Raw genomic sequence first — 17,394 nt, 5'->3', positions numbered from 1 at the left:
TGTGTCCCAATTCCTCAGCTGTAAAACAGAACAGTCTGTCCTTTGTCTGCCTTTTCTAGCTGGCCCATAAGCTCTGTGGGGCAGGGGCTGTCTCCTACTGCACACTCGTACAGCACCTAGTGCAAGGGGGCTTTGAGCCCACGTGGGGCTTCCAGGTGCTATGACAAGCAACAACCAACCACCCTAGAGCCCCACAGCGCCAGGTCTCCCACTGCCCCCACTGGTCTCTGGGCCCTGGAAGTGGCTAAGCTCTAGAACCAGATTCAAGGGCCACTTACTTTATCCTGAAGATGGCTGTCAGCCAGGAGCAGAAGCCCTGTGCAAAGAGACAATGGGAGCCCCAGGTTACTGAGGGTTCTCTCAGTCATACTCCCCCTTGGAAGGCTCCAAGGAGACTAGCCCCACTGCTCTCTTCTCCCCAGCCAATATAAGGCTCCTCTTCCCTGTTTTCCCCAGGCCCAGTGGTTCCCCCTGCCACGAAAGCGAAGCTGAAAGGGCACACAGACCACAAATGCCCAGGCATGTAGGATCCCAGATATGCCCTTCTGTGGTAGGTCACAGGTTCTCCTGACACATCAATAACTCGCCTGCGTATGACATGGGCCAGGCTCAACACCATGACCAACTGGCTGGTCACCCTCCCAGTTGAGTCGTAAGGTCAAAGCAGCCATTTTGCTACATTACAGTGGGCGATGGGGACAGCGCGGACCCCAAGGGCTGCCAGTTAGCACAGGAGCTCGGTCAGGAGTCAGCTGTCCCAGTGCAGGGTCACATCCCCAGGGGACACCTCAGCCATCAAACAGGAGAGGAGGAACGCACGATGGACTGGAGAGGGAGCAGGAACTAGGCCAGGGCTCCTCATGGCATGGCGCACACCTGGACAGAGAGCATGTCTCCTGGGAACCACCCTCCTATTTGTCGGCCTACCCAGACCCATCCCATTTCACCAGAGCTGCTTCTGACAGGAAAAGGGGGCAATAGGGAAACATTCAGTAGATGTCTAGCTTGTAATGGGGTTTAGCAGCTGGATGTGAAAAAGAGGAGGCAGCACCATGTGACCAACCACCTCTCCGTGGGACCACAGTTTGCTAGCTAGACGCCTTATCCAGGGGTGGGCAAACTTTTTGACCCAAGGGCCATATTGGGGTTGCAAAACTGTATGGAGGGCCAGGTAGGGAAGGCTGTGCCTTCTCCACATCTGGCCCCACCCACTTCCCGCCCCCCTCAGAATGCCCCACGCATCCAACTCCCCAGCTCCTTGTCCCATGACTGCCCACTCCTGGGGCCCCTGCACCATCCAACCCCCCCCGCTCCCTGTCCCCTGACTGCCCTGACCCCTATCCACACCCCCGCCCCCTGACAGGCCCCCCCGGGACTCCCACGCCTATCCAATCCCCCCGTTCCCCATCCCCTGATCCCCCACCCTGAGAACCTCCACCCCATCCATCCGCCTCCTGACAGGGCCCCCGGGATTCCCACACCTATTCAGCCGCCCCCTTGCTCGCTGTCCCTCGACTGCCCCCCGGGACCCCTGGTCCCCTTATCATGCTGCTCAGAGTGGCATGTTTGGCAGTTGTGCCACCCGGCCGGAGCCAGACACGCTGCCGCGCTGCCCCACCGCTCAGAGCGCTGCCCGCAGGGGAGGGGAGACCGTGGGGGAGGGGCTGGGGGCTAGCCTCCCTGGCAGGGAGCTCAAGGGCCGGGCAGGACGGTCCTGTGGGCTGGATGTGGCCTGCGGGCTGTAGTTTGCCCACCTCCGGTCTAATCACTGGTTGGAGGGATGTGGCTGGGAGCCTGGACTCCTGGGTTCCTGTCCCACCTCTAGGAGGGAAGTATTGTCTAGCGGTTAGAGAATGGGACTAGAAGCCAGGACTCCTAGGTTCTAGTCCCTCACTCATTTACCATGTGGTTTTGAGCAAATGGCTTCCCTTCTCCGTGCCTCAGTTTCCCTTCTGCAAAACAGGGATGATGATAACACCCCATTTCTCCGGGGGCTGCAAGACTTGGCTAAAGTGTGATGGGCTATATGCTGCGCAGCTGGCAGGCACTGGCTTAGTTTTTGCTCCTACTCACGTTGTCCCTCTGGTCGAAGTCCACGGAGCTGGAGACGGAGGTGAGGCGCTCATAGCGGTCGTGGCTATCAGAGTGCAGAGCAGATGCCACACTGAAATTACAGGGCGGGTGGGGGGAAAACAATCAAAGGGTTAACGAAGGAGGAGAGAGAAGCTCAGCCAGGGAGCAGCACCCAGGAGGTCAGAGGTTAATTCAGGTCAGTTTGCCCCAGGCGAGATAGAGAGAAAAGAGCCTCAGAGAGCAGAGAGATGACAGCAGTAGTGAAAAGCCCCCGCTCAGACAGCACTGTTCACACTGGAGTACAGGGGGTGTGCTGCAGTGCACAGGGCCAGCCTCACAGACACCCAGCTCTGCCGGCCTTCACAGGGACTGACAGAAGGGGAGTAGGTGTGAGCAGCTTCCCTGTCCTTCCACTCTCCTTGCTAACTCCTCACTCCCAGGCCTGGCTGCAGACATGCGCAGCAGCTCAGACACATTATCAGAGAACATGAAGAGTCTGTGCATGTGCACAGGAGAGAGTGAGGACACAGTAGATTACAGCCATACCCACCAGTGAAGAGGGGCCTGCAGAGGCTGCCACAGGAGGAGACGATAGGACTGTTTAGTTTAGAGAGGCGATGAATAAGAGGGGACCCAATAAAGGGACACACAATAACCAATGGTTGCACGTAGGTCAGTTGGGAGCTCCCGTTTTCCCTTTTATAACCCAACAGCAAGGAGGTGCCCCATGAAATTAAGAGGCAAACTTTAAAACTGATGAAAGGAAGAGATACCCCCACACAATGTGAACAGTACCCTGTGGCACTCCACAGGATATTATTGAGGCCAAGAGCCAAGCAAGGTTAAAAAAGACAGTAAGAAAGAGACATTTATAGGAAAAATTATAAATCACAGTTACTAGCTAGGATAGAAATGTCTGAAGGCTAGACACACTTCAGCTGATCATCAATTGCCAGGGCTTCCCATACTGGGAGGTTATTCTAAAATTATCCCCTAGACTCGAGGGGTTCTTGGTCCTTCTGAGGCATTTGGTGTTAGTGAACCATGTCAGAGATAGGATCCTGGAAAAGATGGAACATTGGGATGGTTCAGTTCCTATGTCCTTCTGGATGACTAAGCAGGTTGGTGGGAGAGTGAATTAATATACATTTTTTTTAAAATAAAAACACACACCTTGTAGCAAATATATTAATGCAAATTATAATAAAGTATTTCATTTCCAGGATCATTCCAAATGGCAGATGAAATTCAATGTTGGTAAGTGCAAAGTAACACTCAGTAGAAAAAAAAAATCCCAACTATGCATATATATAGTGATGGGTTCTAAGTTACCTGTTACTCCCCGAGAAAGAGATTGTGGGAGTCACCGTAGAGAGTTCTCTGAAAACCACTGCTCAATGCACAGCAGCAGTCCAGAAGGCTAACAGTATGTTAGGAACTATTAGGAAAAGGACAGATAATAAGACAGAAAATATCATAGTGCCACTATATCAATCCATGGTATGCCCACACCTTGAATACTGTGTTCAGTTCTGGTCACCCCATCTCAAAAAGCTCTGGAACTGGAAAAGGTTCAGAAAAAGGCACTGAGGTCCCTAACTGGGCACTCTCGGGGCTACCCTAAACCTCTATGAGAAGCTGGGAATGGAAGACTGCATGCATCACTCCATAATTGTTCCTCCATGATTTCCCCAACTCCTTACCAGGAGTGTTTCTTCCTTTGTTCTCTGATCCTGCCTGCACACCTCCACCATAACTCCCTCTCATGCTCTGCAAGCTGGTTCAAGAGCAGGGGGCTTGTTCACAGTGGGAGTAGCAGCTTGCCCCCCATTCAAATCAAAAACCCTAGAGCTGGGAAACACAGGGGGAGGCGAAAGGAGAGGTCTGGTTGAGGTTCCTTCCCTGCTCCCCAAAGCCAGGCCCAGCAGAGCTTGTTCCATAGCCTCAGCTGGGTCTGTACTGCAGTGTCTGGCTGGAAATCCCTTCTTAAAGGGCTAGGAAAACAGAGGGAAGACAGAGTGTGTAGGGGGTTGGGTTAATAAGAACACAAGAGCGGCAATACTAGGTCAGACCAATGGTCCATCTAATCCAGTATCATATCTCTGACAATGGCCCTTGCCAGATGCATCTGGCAGTTGGAGATTTAGGGACACCGAGGGAGTGGGGTTGTGTCCCTAACCATCTTTGGCCAATGGTCATTGATGAATCAGTTATAGGTTTGGCCTTCACAACATCCCCTGGCAAGGAGTTCCACAGGTTGACTGTGTGCTGTGTGAAGAAATACTTCCGTTTGTTTGTTTTAAACCTGCTGTCTATTAATTTCATGGGGTGATTCTTTGTTCTCGTGTTATGTGAAGGGGTAAACAACACTTTTAGTCACTTTTCCCACACCAGTCATCATTTTATACACCTCTATCATATCCCCCCCCAGTCGTCTCCTTTTTAAGCTGAAGCATGCCAGTCTTTTTAATCTCTCCTCATGTGGAAGCTGTTCTATACCCCTAATTGTTTTTGTTGCTCTTCTCAGTACCATTTCAAATTCTAATGCATTTTTCTGAGATACAGATCTGCATGCAGTATTCAAGATGTGGGTATACCATGGATTTATATACTGACATTATTATATTTTCTGTCTTATTATCTATCCCTTTCCTAATGGTTTCTAACACTTAACTTTTTTTTTGACTCAGCTGCACACTGAGTAAATGTTTTCAGAAAGCTATCTGCAATGACTTCAAGATCTCCTTCTTGAGTGGTAGCAGCTAATTTAGACTAAATCATTTTATATGTATAGTTGGAATTAGGTTTTCCAATGTGCATCACTTTGCATTTAGCAACACTGAATTTCATCCGCTATTTGCCCCCCTGAGTTTAGTGAGATCGCTTTGCTACTTTGCAGTCATCTTTGGACTAAACTATTTTGAGTAATTTTGTAGAGTCAGCAGATGTTGCCACCTCTCTGTTCACCCCTTTTCCACATCATTTATCTGGGTTAAGCAAATTGTTCATGGAGCAATAGTAGGGGAGGAGGTAATTTCTGCCCAGAGGAGGTGGTGATGATGGAGGTCAGGATCCTGGAACGCTTTGCATTAGTAGCATCACAGCTGAGAAGGAAACGAGGCCAGAGAACATAGTGGGGGACCTGAACATGCACTTGGAGCTTGAGAAAGTGGGAGTTAGGCTGCTGAGGAAGCAAAGGGGGAGCGTGTGATTACCTGAGGTGGGAGTTATAAACAGCAGGACACTCAGAGTTCTAGCAGTGAAGAGGGGAGGCCTGGAGATGGCTAAGCCCCAAAAGCCTCTAGTAGGCAGAGACCTGCTTCAAGGAGCACACAACAGCTGGGATATAGCGTGCGCTGTGGCAGCTGGGCCTCAGCACTGCAGCACGGGCCCTGAATCACACAGCAGTTGGCTATGGCAGATTCTGGGGCAGCTTGCTGCTGAAGCATTCAAAGCTGGCTGATGTGGGACATGAAGGCCTCTCTTTATGAGCAAAGACCAAGATGGCTGTCCACAGATGGGCCACAAGCTGGTTGCGGTTCTGGCCAAGGTTGGAGCTGTGAGGCAAAGGAGCAGCTGAAGTCACAGAGAAGAGAAACAGTGGGAGAGTCTCAGCAGGCTAAAACTCTGGAAGGGGAAAGGAGAGATGAATTGAAGGAAGTGGGAAAACCTGGCAGCAATAGGAACAGAGGGAAATGTGGAGCCATTCAAACTGGATCCTCATAACAGGCACTACCAGGCAGAGAATCAGATGGAGAAGAGCCCAAGGGAGGTCAGGGGCCCAGCAAGTGACCAAGAAGCAAACAGTCCTCATTACTGATTCCATGGTAAGGCCTATGGCCAGAGACACCTGTGACCCAGCTAAAGGAATTAGGATGATACATGCTGCCTGCCAAGTGTCCTGAGAGGAGACTGGAGAAGAGCAGAGCAGCTCCTGAAGAACTTGGCTCTTCCTCCATCCCAGCTGATACCTACATAGGAATTAATGCCATGAGCGAAGGGTGATTAGAAAGGCTTCAAGGGGTGTGGAAAGAAATGAGAGCGAAGAGCTGATGAGAGAGAAGCTTGCAGGTCTGAGGCTGCATATGCAGACACCTCTCCACAGGAGAGAGCCACTCTCTGCACTGCCCTGGGAGACTCAAACTGGGATCCCGCGCTGAACTCTGGGCCCCTCAATTCCACATGCCTTATGGCCTGGAGCAGGGAGGGGGCTAGCTCCTTTCTCTTGCTCCGTAGCTGGGTGACTGTTCTGTTCTGGCTCCTCGGTATCAGAAAGACAACTAACTGAGGGTGTGCAGAGAAGGGCAGAGAGGGACCAATTTGGAGAAAAGAGTAAGGAGGGCTATATCTGACAAGCTTGGCTTGGCAGTGAGAGAGTGTGAATTGAGTGGGAGGAGGAGGAGAGGGTCTGTTTAGGGAGATGCAGGGGGGCATAACAAGGAGTAATGCCACAACATTAACAAAAGGATTATTCGAATGATACTCGGGATACACTTCCTGACAGTGAGAATCCTGGGCTCCCACGGGCGCTGGCAGCCCCAGCAACTAGGATGTTTAACGCCAGGCTGGGCAAAGCTCTAGCAAAACTTGCTGTAGGGCCTGATCCTGTCTGGTCCCCAAGAGCTGGTTGAGATGGGACCGGTCAGGCCTTCCCTCCATCTGCATCATTCAGGATTTGATTTCTGCGCAACTATGACTCACTGGAGGAGTTAATAATCCTGCGCACAGGGAAACAAACACATACAGCACCCACCAGGGGGAGCCAGCGGGCAATGTGTTGCCAGGCAGATGACGGGGAAGGTTTGCAGTGGTGTGATGTCCCCGTGATGCAGGCAGCCGCGTGCGTGGGGAGCCCTGCAGGGCTGTGAGCTCCCCACTCCTACCTGAGAGATGCGGGCTGGTCTCCTCCTTATGGCATGTAGCTGGCCTTCTCCTTTGCTTCAGCTGATACCAGCTGGCTGACTCACTTATTGCTGGTGGGGGTGGGGAGGGGGGCGGCTCTCCGGGGCCAGATGACCGAAAGGCCCAGGGCTGAAGCAGACAGACTGGTGTGTGCAGGGACAGACTGACACGAACGAACACACACACACACACACACACACACACACACACACACACACACACACACGAAGCCGCCAGATATTTGCTAGCAAGGAGCAATGTTACAGCGGGAACCTACCAGGCTCACTGTAGTGCTGCTGCCAGCCATGGAGGAGGAGGGGTCTGGTCGGGGTTTCCTCCCTCAGCTCCATGAATTGGAGGTGAGCCTCACATCAAGGTTCAAACAGCAGGTTGGGGAGATCCCCGCCCCGGAGATCTCCCATGAGGACTGTGCCTGCTGCTGGCTGAGAAAGAGGGAGGAAGAACTGGAAGAGGTGGGAGAAGCCATGGAGTCTCTCTGGATGTGTTTGCTCTAGGCCCCGGTAGCGGGTGGTGTGAAAGGTCTACCCCATCTCTGCTGCCTTGCTCACACTGAGTAGACTCAAAGAGCAACCAGTACCTGCCTGCATCTCCCTGGGCAGCATCCACAGCTGAGTCTGCGCCTCCCCGTAGCCAGCACCTTGGCCAGGAGAGATGGGGCCTCTTTCTAGGTGGAGGCCCAGCACTCACATTGTTAGCAAAAAGGCAGATAAGTTAATCTGGGAACAGTTCACCCCACAGCCACACCAAGTGCAAGATTCAAACACAAGAAAAGCTGCAGGATTTGGCACAAGCACAAGATGCCCTTTCCCTGCATAGGTGCACATAGCTACAGGCAGCAGCCCTCCTCCTGTAGTCCCCACACCGGCAGCATAGCATTAGTTGGAGTCCCACCAGCCAGCCAGGGCACACATGCAGGATGAGCAACTGGGCACTGGCGCTTCCTGGATCATCCCAAGTGAACCAGACACACAGAATGAGGGCCAGACACTTTCTCAAACCAAAGGCTGCAGACCGTGGCTCTGCACCAAGGACCAAGAGTGCCAGAGTGGGGGAAAACAGCAGGACGGTCCTCCGTTACCTCATATGCCATGCCCACAGCCCCTACCACCTGGCTCCAGCAGCAAGCAGAGCAGCAGTGAGAACTTGACAAGCACAGAGCACTCCTGAGATGTGGTCAGTTTTTGTTGCTGCCCTACTCGCCCCTGGTGCTGAGCAGAACTTAGAAGACAGGCGCCAGTTTGCTGTGCCACGGTGTACTCCCTCCCACCCTGGACCTGCGTGACGGTGAGAGCCAATCACCCCCCAGCCAGGATAGACTGTCTAGCTAGTTAAAGCAGCACAAGAAAGGTCTGATTGTTGAGTCTAAGCCTCTGACTGCCAAGTGCTGGGGTGGGATGACGGGATGGATCACTTGATGATTGCCTATTCTTTTCATTCCCTCTGAAGCATCTGCTACCAGCCACTATTGGAAGACAGGATATTGGGCTAGATGGACCTTTGGTCTGACTCAGTGTGGCCATTCTTATGCTCTAGACTGCAGCTCTGTAGGAGATGGAGCATTTTAAAGAAGAAGTCAAAATGCAAAGGGACATCCCTAGTGGGGAAACAAGAAGAACGTGCGGCTGTACAAGGGGCTATTCAGTCTATCTGACCGGCCCACACATTCGCTGCTGGGTCTACAAGGGGCAGTGCCAAGCCAAGGTACCAGATGGTGCTGGTTCTGTAATAAGAAGCTCATGTCTGCATTACTGGCTGAGCTGGAGAGAGGGATTGGGAAGATGGGAGAGTGCACCAGTGCATTATTCACAGCTGCTTATTCTTCGGGTGTGGTAGCTGAATTTTGGCTCCCCTAGGGCTTATCTGATCACAGCCTAGCTCTGAACAGGGGGTGAGAGAAACCCCTTTCCCTACTCACCCCAAGAGAACAGCAATAATGAAAGGTAGTCTATATCCAGGGTTCTCTGTTGCCTCACTATCCATAGACACACAGGGGAAGAGTGGAAGAAAAGATCTAGGGGTAAGTAGTGTGGGGACACAGCCAGTCTTTGGAAATGGGCATGATTTGGTCTCTGTCCCAGCACACACATGAATTTGTGGTGAAGCAGGGTGAGTGCTGTGTTACCCTCCCAGGATCACTGTGGCCTTACTGTTGTTTGAGAAGGACCAGAACGAGCCCCGTCCCTTCCCAGCTGTGATGTATGGCTGAAGAGTCTGCATTGATCAGGAGACATTAATCCCAGCTCTGAACCCCTAGCCATTTCCAAAGGAAAAAAACAGGAGAGAGAGGGAAGGAAAAATACCCTGAAAAAACAACAACATACTATTCCCGCTCCTCTCGCTCTGTCTGCCAGTGCCGCCGCCTGGGGGCAGAGAAACAAAAAGGGAGGGTTAAGACAATGGGAACTTTGCAGCATCCACAGGGAGCCTCCTTGGCTCCAGTAGACACAGCGCTGGGCTGCTCCTCACCATCCTGGGGAGAAACCTGTCAACGATCAGATCAGAGAGAGAAAATAAAGGAAAAACTTCCTTGCAGCACTCAGTTTCCCAGCACACTGCAGGCTCCTCAGGGCAGGGCCCTGTCATGTTTGTCTGGAAATCTCATGCACACCTCTGGTGCTGGCTCCGTCCGTAACACATATACCGACCAGATCTGCACTGCAGTAGAGGCAGTCACAAGAAGGGTCTTTAGTTTGGAGTGGGAGACCCTAAGATGCGCTGGGCTCTGCGAAACCTCTCGGATTCTACTTGGGTGTGTATCTAAATCTGGGGTTTTGCAGAACACAAACTATTGCTTCCCCAAATGGAATGAAACAAATGTTGTTTTTCCCTCCTGAGCCAGAGCAAACAGTGTCTTCAAGGACAGATTAGCTTGTTCAGCCTCAGGGAATTAAATAAGGAAATACACAGCAGCCCAGAACTCAGGGAACCCCCAAAACTCCAGGTTCTGTCCCAAATCTAGAACTCACTATTTCCAAGTGGCTCCTAAATCTGGTGAAATGAGCTCTCCACTCCCGTGTCTTAGTGCAAAATGAGTATAAGGCCCAGGGAACTCATGCGTACCCATGATGCTTGGCTCTTCACAAACATGCTGAGTAATCTGTCCGGACATTCCAGTAGAGGCCTTCCCCTCTCCCCCCCCCCCCCCCCGCAACTAGGAGGGACACTCCTATGACAGCTATAAAAGAAAGGGAAAACACCAGCTGATCTTCAGGAACTGCCCTCCCTGGGAATGTCAGCCCAACTCCAGACCAGACTGGGCCAACTGCTGAAGAATCGAGCCTGGTGAGCTGAGAGAACTGCACTGACTGGGGCTGCTGATCTGGTGCAGCTGTTCCAGGCTAGGCCAAGATCCCTGCAGGGCGAAGTGAGAACCGCTGGTCCAGCTTCCCTTCCCGTCTCTCTTTTGTTCCTTCTCTTGAGCAGTTCTTGCGCATGGAGGCCTCTCCCTGCAGTGCTGTCCAGCCAGCTCAGACTGACAGAGAGGGAAGGAGGCTCTGTGTTTTATGTTAGGAGAGGGGGCAGTTTAGGACAAGCAGCTCCGCCTTTCCTAGAGGCAAAGACCACTGAAGATGATGGCAAAACCCCACTGACGCCCAGGGAAGCAGGATTTGACTTGTGTTCCATTGTCCGGTGCATCCCGAATGGGCTACATGAAAGCATCACACCGCAGAACTCCCTCCCCACTGGCAGGGACCAAAGAGTCAGCAATGACGTGAGGGAAGACCAGGAGCCCTGGTGCCAGGGAAGCACCTATCTGGGAGAGCCTCAGATCGAGGGTGCTGCCCTCTGGCCTCAATGCAGCTGACCCAGCTTCCACCAGCAGTAGTGGAAACAGATCAGGGCCACCCACACACAATGTGCAAGGCGCAGCCTATAGGATGGTTTAGATTAAGAAATTAGTGGTAGTTACATTTGGGGCTTAAATTAGCCTAAGTGTAGAGGAGTCAGGTGAATGGAGGTTGCGAGTTAGAGAGAAGCTGGAAACAGTAAGATGGGAAAACTGCATTTAGCAAGGACATGAGCCAAGGTTACAGTGCCGTTATGTTTTGGTTATAACTGCTTCAAGCACGGTTTTTAAATGAGTGTTTTTGAGAATTGTGAATGTTTTTTATAATTCTGTCTGTATTGATAGTATGGGAAGGACATTGGGTCAGATATTCATTTACACAATGTGTAATGTAAAGAGCCAATAAAGAGGAGGAGGAAATATAATTATGGTAAGGGGAAGTGTAATGTTAGGTAGTATGATAATGGATATAAAAGGAGTCATTTTGTTAATTTGGAAGGAGTTCCAATTAACGTCCAAAGGGTCCCGTTAGGTTCCAGGATCATCAGGCTGTTGTCAGTGGACTGATCACTCATTGATTAAGTAGTAATTGCATGCCTTTTTGCTTAGCTAAGCATTTTGCTTTTGAATAAAGTTTGGTTTTATCATTCTAAGTGATGTCTAGTGGTCCTCTACTAAATGCATTTTCTGTATCCCACCTAGAAGCTCACACCTGAAGACTATATTGGACTTTGTTGCACCCTTGTCTTTAACAACTTCATGTTAACTGGAAACATTTCAGCCTACGGTTCCCAAGGATCCGGCTGCAGAAATCTCCCATCCCCACTCCTGCCACTAGACAAATCGGCCCTATGGGTACATTTATTGATGAGCAGAGCAGAGCAATTTGCGTTCCCTTGTGGTGCGACAGAACTCTGGCTGCCTCCTCTCAGCCCCCTTTCGAATCCCAGATTCCCCTTTGGCCTGGGGGATGTAATCTCTTCCCATCCAAGTCAGAAGCAAACATAGGACCTGAAAGAATGGCCCCGGCTCTGCACCAGCTCCCCACTATTATCTGCACAGGACTGGAAGAGGCAGAGGCATTCTCACCATCTCCCTGCCCCAGTCAGGAACGAGAGGCAGCCAGGAAAACCGTCTCATATATTTTTGTTGTTCCAGCTCCTATCTGTTCTGCATGGAGTGTGTCCCTGCCATGGGTTACCCAAGGGGCAAAAGGTTTGTCTGTCTAATTGAGACTGCAGGCCCCCTGTGGCAGGGGCTGTGTCTCTGTACATGGGCCATACATCAGTGCACAGACACAGAGTGCGTTTGGGCTCTGGCCAGCTGTCACCTTTAGGATCCCATGGGGCTGGGTTTCTTGTCCCAACCCAAAACTAGCAGCACTTGGGCACCACATTTCATGGTAAAATCCAAAGTGTTCCCTAGGGAAGCAGCACCCCAGTCACGGTTTCCCTGCTGCCTGCCCCGGGATGGATGGGAGAACCTGCTTGTCTGCTAGAAGCCCAGCGGGAAGCAGCTGGAACCTGGCACAGTTCTCAAACTAGTGCCCCCCTCGACTCCCTCGCCGGGATCATAGCTTCCTGCAAACACTCCCACCTAGCCCTTCCCTGCCAGTTCACACCAGCCCCCACAAATGGCTGTGCTACTGAGGCTTAGGGCACACAGATGGGGATGCTTTGCTGCCAATACCTGCTGCTGTCTCAGTGACTGTCCTCTGGGCCTCCTTGTTCCCTAACTTGCCAGCTGGGCATTATTTGTTTCATGTTAGCTGCGGCTCTCCTTCCAGTTGGCAGCACCCAGACATAACGCGGTGACTCACAGATAGGTGCTAGCAAGGGTAGCAGGCCGTCTGAGCACAGGGCGAGGATTCAACCGCTAGCCAAGCTGTGCCAGTGTAATGCCAACAGACCTTGGTCAGTGGCGGGCGGGATCAAACCTGGGACCTCTGAAGCTTAATGCTACGCTACTGCATGGCTCTTAGCTGAGGCTGCAGCAGACTCATTAATTTCTAAGTGGTCTAGGTGGCACTAGGGGGGGACAGAGCACCACACCCAGCAGGCATGGGTTGCACCAGGACTAAATTGGACCTCATGTAGCATGCAAGGTGGGGCGCATCCCACACAGGAGGTGGCTCTGAAGGTTCCGGAGGGTACTGATATTCCCAGGTCTGAGGGAGCCAAGTTTGGAGGAAAGGTGTGTTGGTGGGTGGGTGGGAGGAGAGGACCAGGCAGGGAGATCTGAAGTTTGCATAGTTCTCAAAGGGACTGAGCAAGACAGAGAAAAAAATGTTCCCCTGGGGAAGGGCATGTGGCCTAAAACTGAAGAACAAATGAGGTTCCAGGCAGAGCCACCTCTCAAAGGGGAAGAGCAGATCGGGCCAGTTATAAGGGCAGGCAGTTGGTGCTGGGTGTATGAGACAGGTAGTATGGCCCAGGCCAGCGTCTCTCAGCTTTTCAGGCCGGTGACCCCTCATTCTATGTCAAACAATGTCACGATCCCCCTCTATAAAAAGGAAGAGTAGAGATGCACCAATGCGAACAGCGCAAAGCCTAGATAATTCATTTGTGGGTGTGGTTAGCCAGGTGGGTAGAGAACACTGGACCTTGAAGCGTAAGGGCATGTGAGATTTCCTTTGCTTTAGAGTGTAATAACTCTTCCAACTTCTTACCACGACCCCGACTGCCTTTGGTGACCCCCTGGGGTTGTGACACCCTGGTTGAGAAATGCTGGTCTAAAGGACTGAGATTGCCACTAGGAGCCTCAGGCATGGAGGCACCTTGAAGTGAAGCTACTTGCCAAAAACGCAGTGCCAGTCACTTTCTCCCTGGGGACGTTATCCCCTCCCTGCTCTAAAACAATGCCTCTTACCCTGCCACCCATGCTGCCCTGGCCTCACTGCAGCCACATCACATGGCAGGCTCATGTAATTAGCTGCATGTTCTCGCCCTGGGTCTCACACACCATTGCTGCTGACCAGGTTCCTCCGTCCCATTGAGATCTAGTTGTGGATTACTTTCCCCACAAGGGATCAGCTACGTTTCCTCACATGGCTGCCTCCTGCCTGCTTTCCCCTCATCTCTCTGGGTCCCCTGGTGCTGTTTTCTCTAACTTCAGTAGCACTCCTAAGTAAGGAGAAGACAGAGTAACTCTGGCGATATAGCTGATTAATTTATTCAAATACAGGTCCTTGTTCAGTGTTAGAAGAAAACGTCTCTGCCATTCTTTCCCTTGTCATGTAACAAGAGGTGCAAACCAGACTAATTTGAATGCTTACCACACAAAGCAGTGAAGCAAAGGTCAGCCTGGTAGCTTGTGCAACGGAAATTGAAACTGAAAATAAGTAGAACTCCTTTGCCTCCATTGTGGAAGGCAGTGCAAATACCTGGGACTTGGTTCTTCTGAGATTCTCCGAGCGCTTCGTTCCCCAATGGAACTAATGTACCTGGGTGCAATGGCCCAGAGAGCATAGAACCCTTTCTAAAGGCCGTCTCTGCCGGAGCTGAGCAGCGTTTGAACACAAGATCATCTAGCAGCTGGGATTTGAAACAAAGAATGTCATGGAATAAGGAGACCAGCGCAGCCCCTGAAACTACTTTGCCTTTTATTGCTTCACTGTTGAGCTGGCATCCTGCGACAGACTCCACAACATTCACATACTCTTCTTCCATTTCTGTAAAGAAAGTCATACCCAGCAGGGATCTTTAGATACCTCCTCCAGCTGGTACACTGCACTTTATCATCAGAACCCTTGGCTCAGTCCTTCAGCCAGTTTTCAGTCCACACGGCAGTGTCTTAGCCAAGCCACGTTCAATTGTATTTTAAGACTAAGATTCCATTAGCAGTTAGGGAAAAAGCTTTCCTTCAGCCACCAACACAGCCATCAATAACTTCACTTGGATCCTTTCGCCGGACTCACTTCGCTCACGCTTCCAGCTCAGAGCCCTGCTTCTGAACCATCCATGTTTGGCTACCTTTGCTTCCTCAGATTTAGTGCCATGACCTGTACAGCTAAGAACTACAGTACCTGAAAAGCCAGTCCGTGACTCCCAATCTACTTAAAGAAATCGGTCAGTATAATCACCTCCAGCTGCATTGCTAACAAAGCAGGTAGTGTGTCAGACCTTGCCCTCCCAGAACCTCTTCCCCATCCCATCCTTTTCCTTGCCCATCCCTGGCTGGGCCATGGCTGGGCCTTTCCACAAGGTAGGGAGCTGTCTTGTGTTGTAGAGCCTGCAAAGCATCATGCACACAGTAGCTGTAGGAATCATAAATCATACATTGCAATCCTATCTCCAGAGCCACCAGAGGCTTGCTCCTGCACAGGGATGAAATCAGAATGACAAAGGGCTGGCATGTTGGGCTGCAGGGACTCCCCCTGTTCCTGGGATGTATGGGGTTAAACCAACCTGAGCACTATTCCTTCCCCACCCACCCCTGCCATCTGGGCACACAGCAGAGGGTTTAACCCTGGACCCCGTTTGCTTCAAGCCCACCCCCATCCTGACCTTACCTGTCAGCATCAGTCACCAGGGCCAGACGTCCATAGTCCCAGGCTACTTTACGCAAGATCGAAAAGACAAACAACAGTGCCTGTAAAAGTGCCAAGGAGAAGCTATGAGACAAGGCCCCCTCTGGCTGGGGGAGCAGCCCTCCCTGACTCTCGTCCTCCCAGCCGTCTGCCTGGCATGGAGAGAACAATGGCAGGGGACAGAGGAAGCAGCTGGATCTGTGCTTGGCTTGCTCGTGTGGCATAAGAAATTGGACCCTTGTCACTCAGGTGTGGAAGCAAGGCCTGGGAAGAGAGGAGCAGACAGGGAAGTGGGATCCAACATCACAAGCACGAGATTTCCCCCCCAGTGACCACGTTCGCGCTATCACAGCTTGACCAACTGTCAGAGGTGGCAGCACTACAGAGCGGGCGTCTGGCTCTGCTTGGGTACCTCATCTACCGCAGCTGAATGAACAAATGGCAGCATCCTACAGGGGAGCAAAAGCTTCCCAGAGGCTTGCTCTTGGTGGGGGTAAGGAAAAGATAGAGCGTGATGTGGGGGTGGCCACAGCTCGACCTGCAGAGTGGATCTCCCATCTGGTGAGCAGAGGGGTGGCCCACAGGAAGTACAATCCCCACATGCAATGTGCTATGACCTGAGTGAGCAGGTTGCACTGCGGATTGGGCCTGGAGTCTCTGTGGGTAGCACCAGCCCTGAATCAGAAGGGAGAGGGGTGCACTGCAGAACTCCTGGACTCCAAGGGGGCTCCAATCTGCTCTGTTCTGTGTGCAGCCCTGCAGTTCCTGGCAAGGCACCAACATGGCTCTTGTTTGGGCACATCGGCATCAACACCCAGAAAACGGGACTCTGGGATGCAGGATTGCCTGCATCTGTTCCCTGGAGTGAGTCTGTAGCATTCTCCCACCACAGCCCAGAGCTCCGGTACCTGCCCCAGCTGCCGTTCCGCTCCAAGAGTGGCTGGGAACTTCACTGCTTGCATATTACAGCTCCTTCCTCTGAAAGGACCCCACAGCAGGGCTTGGCAGTATTTGCCCGCAGCTGATCCTGTCCCAGCCAGGGAATGCATCCGAGCAGGACAAGGGCTGTGAGGAGACAAGCCAGCCACGAGCTGCGTGTGCCCACAGCTTACGACGGAAGCCGGCCACGCCAGAGAGGTGGATCCAATGCAGAGACCCCAGATGAAGGAGTTCTGTGAATTTGGTTGTGGGGTGGGGGGCAGGGGGCATTGTTAGCGCTGGGGCCTAGCCCTGGCTGGAGGTCCCACACGACTGGCTGCTGGCTGATGCACAGGCAGAGTGGAAGCACGCTGGGTCATCCATCCTGCCAGCCACGCACACAGATCAAGGCTGTGTTTGTCTAACACCTAGCACAATGGGGACCTGATCCATGACTAGGGCTCTGAGGCACTATAGTAATATAAATCAATAACAACAGGTGGTGACCTGGCCTGTTCTCCAGAGCACAAACAGATGAAACCTTGCCGCCTCCCAAGCCCCGATATCACTAGCAGAGGTCGAGCCATCTGTTCTCAGACTACGCAGGAAGTGGCAGAAGAATCAGAGAGGGGCTTAGGTTCTGGCAAGGCAGGAAAGCCCAGCGTCTTGGCATTAGGTTGGCCCTAGTCAGATACATAGCTCTAGTGGCCACCCCAAACCTCCACATACCCAACCCTGACCCTGACCCTCTCCCCATCCCTATCTTCCTTGCCTGTCAAGTTCAGGCCGCTCCTTAGCAAGACATGAGCTAGGGCTGGAGGGACGCGGCACGAGGCCAGGCTGGGGACGCCTGAATCAGAGTCTGCTTATCACAATCGTCCCAGCTGGCCCTAACTGGCCCCCTCGTTGGCAGCCCCACCAGAGAAGCCAAAGGACTGAAGGGACCATGGAGAGTGAGCTCCCTGGCGCTGTTCCTTCTGGCGGGGCTGCCGGGCAAGCTCGCCCTGCCTGCACTGTGCCGTGCCATTTCAGCAGGGACACAGTCACGGCATTTTTTTCTTAAAGCTATTGGAAAAAACAAAAACCCTTTGTGCTTTGATGACGGAGAGTCAGGGTTCCCCAGCCAGCCAGCCTACCGCTGCCAGGGGAGGGGGCTGCGTTAGAG

General features: G+C 52.3%; 1 protein-coding gene across 2 annotated transcripts in view; it reads right to left on the bottom strand.

Moving 5' to 3' along the window:
* TMEM63B (transmembrane protein 63B) overlaps positions 1 to 17,394 on the bottom strand; it is an 89,085-nt gene that overhangs the window by 21,326 nt on the left and 50,365 nt on the right. The window contains exons 3-6 of one of the 2 annotated variants that reach the window (XM_038395339.2): positions 15,294 to 15,373; positions 9,318 to 9,356; positions 2,074 to 2,164; positions 279 to 316 (exon numbers count right to left, since the gene is read on the bottom strand). In XM_038395339.2, the coding sequence (XP_038251267.1) occupies positions 279 to 316; positions 2,074 to 2,164; positions 9,318 to 9,356; positions 15,294 to 15,373 (248 nt within the window). The remainder of the gene's footprint in view (positions 1 to 278; positions 317 to 2,073; positions 2,165 to 9,317; positions 9,357 to 15,293; positions 15,374 to 17,394) is intronic. The other variant, XM_038395341.2, reaches the window with a different exon arrangement.

The sequence above is a fragment of the Dermochelys coriacea genome, chromosome 3 (assembly GCF_009764565.3).
Source record: "Dermochelys coriacea isolate rDerCor1 chromosome 3, rDerCor1.pri.v4, whole genome shotgun sequence".
NCBI classification, from domain to species: Eukaryota; Metazoa; Chordata; order Testudines; family Dermochelyidae; genus Dermochelys; species Dermochelys coriacea.
This window is presented reverse-complemented; position numbering and strand designations above follow the sequence as displayed.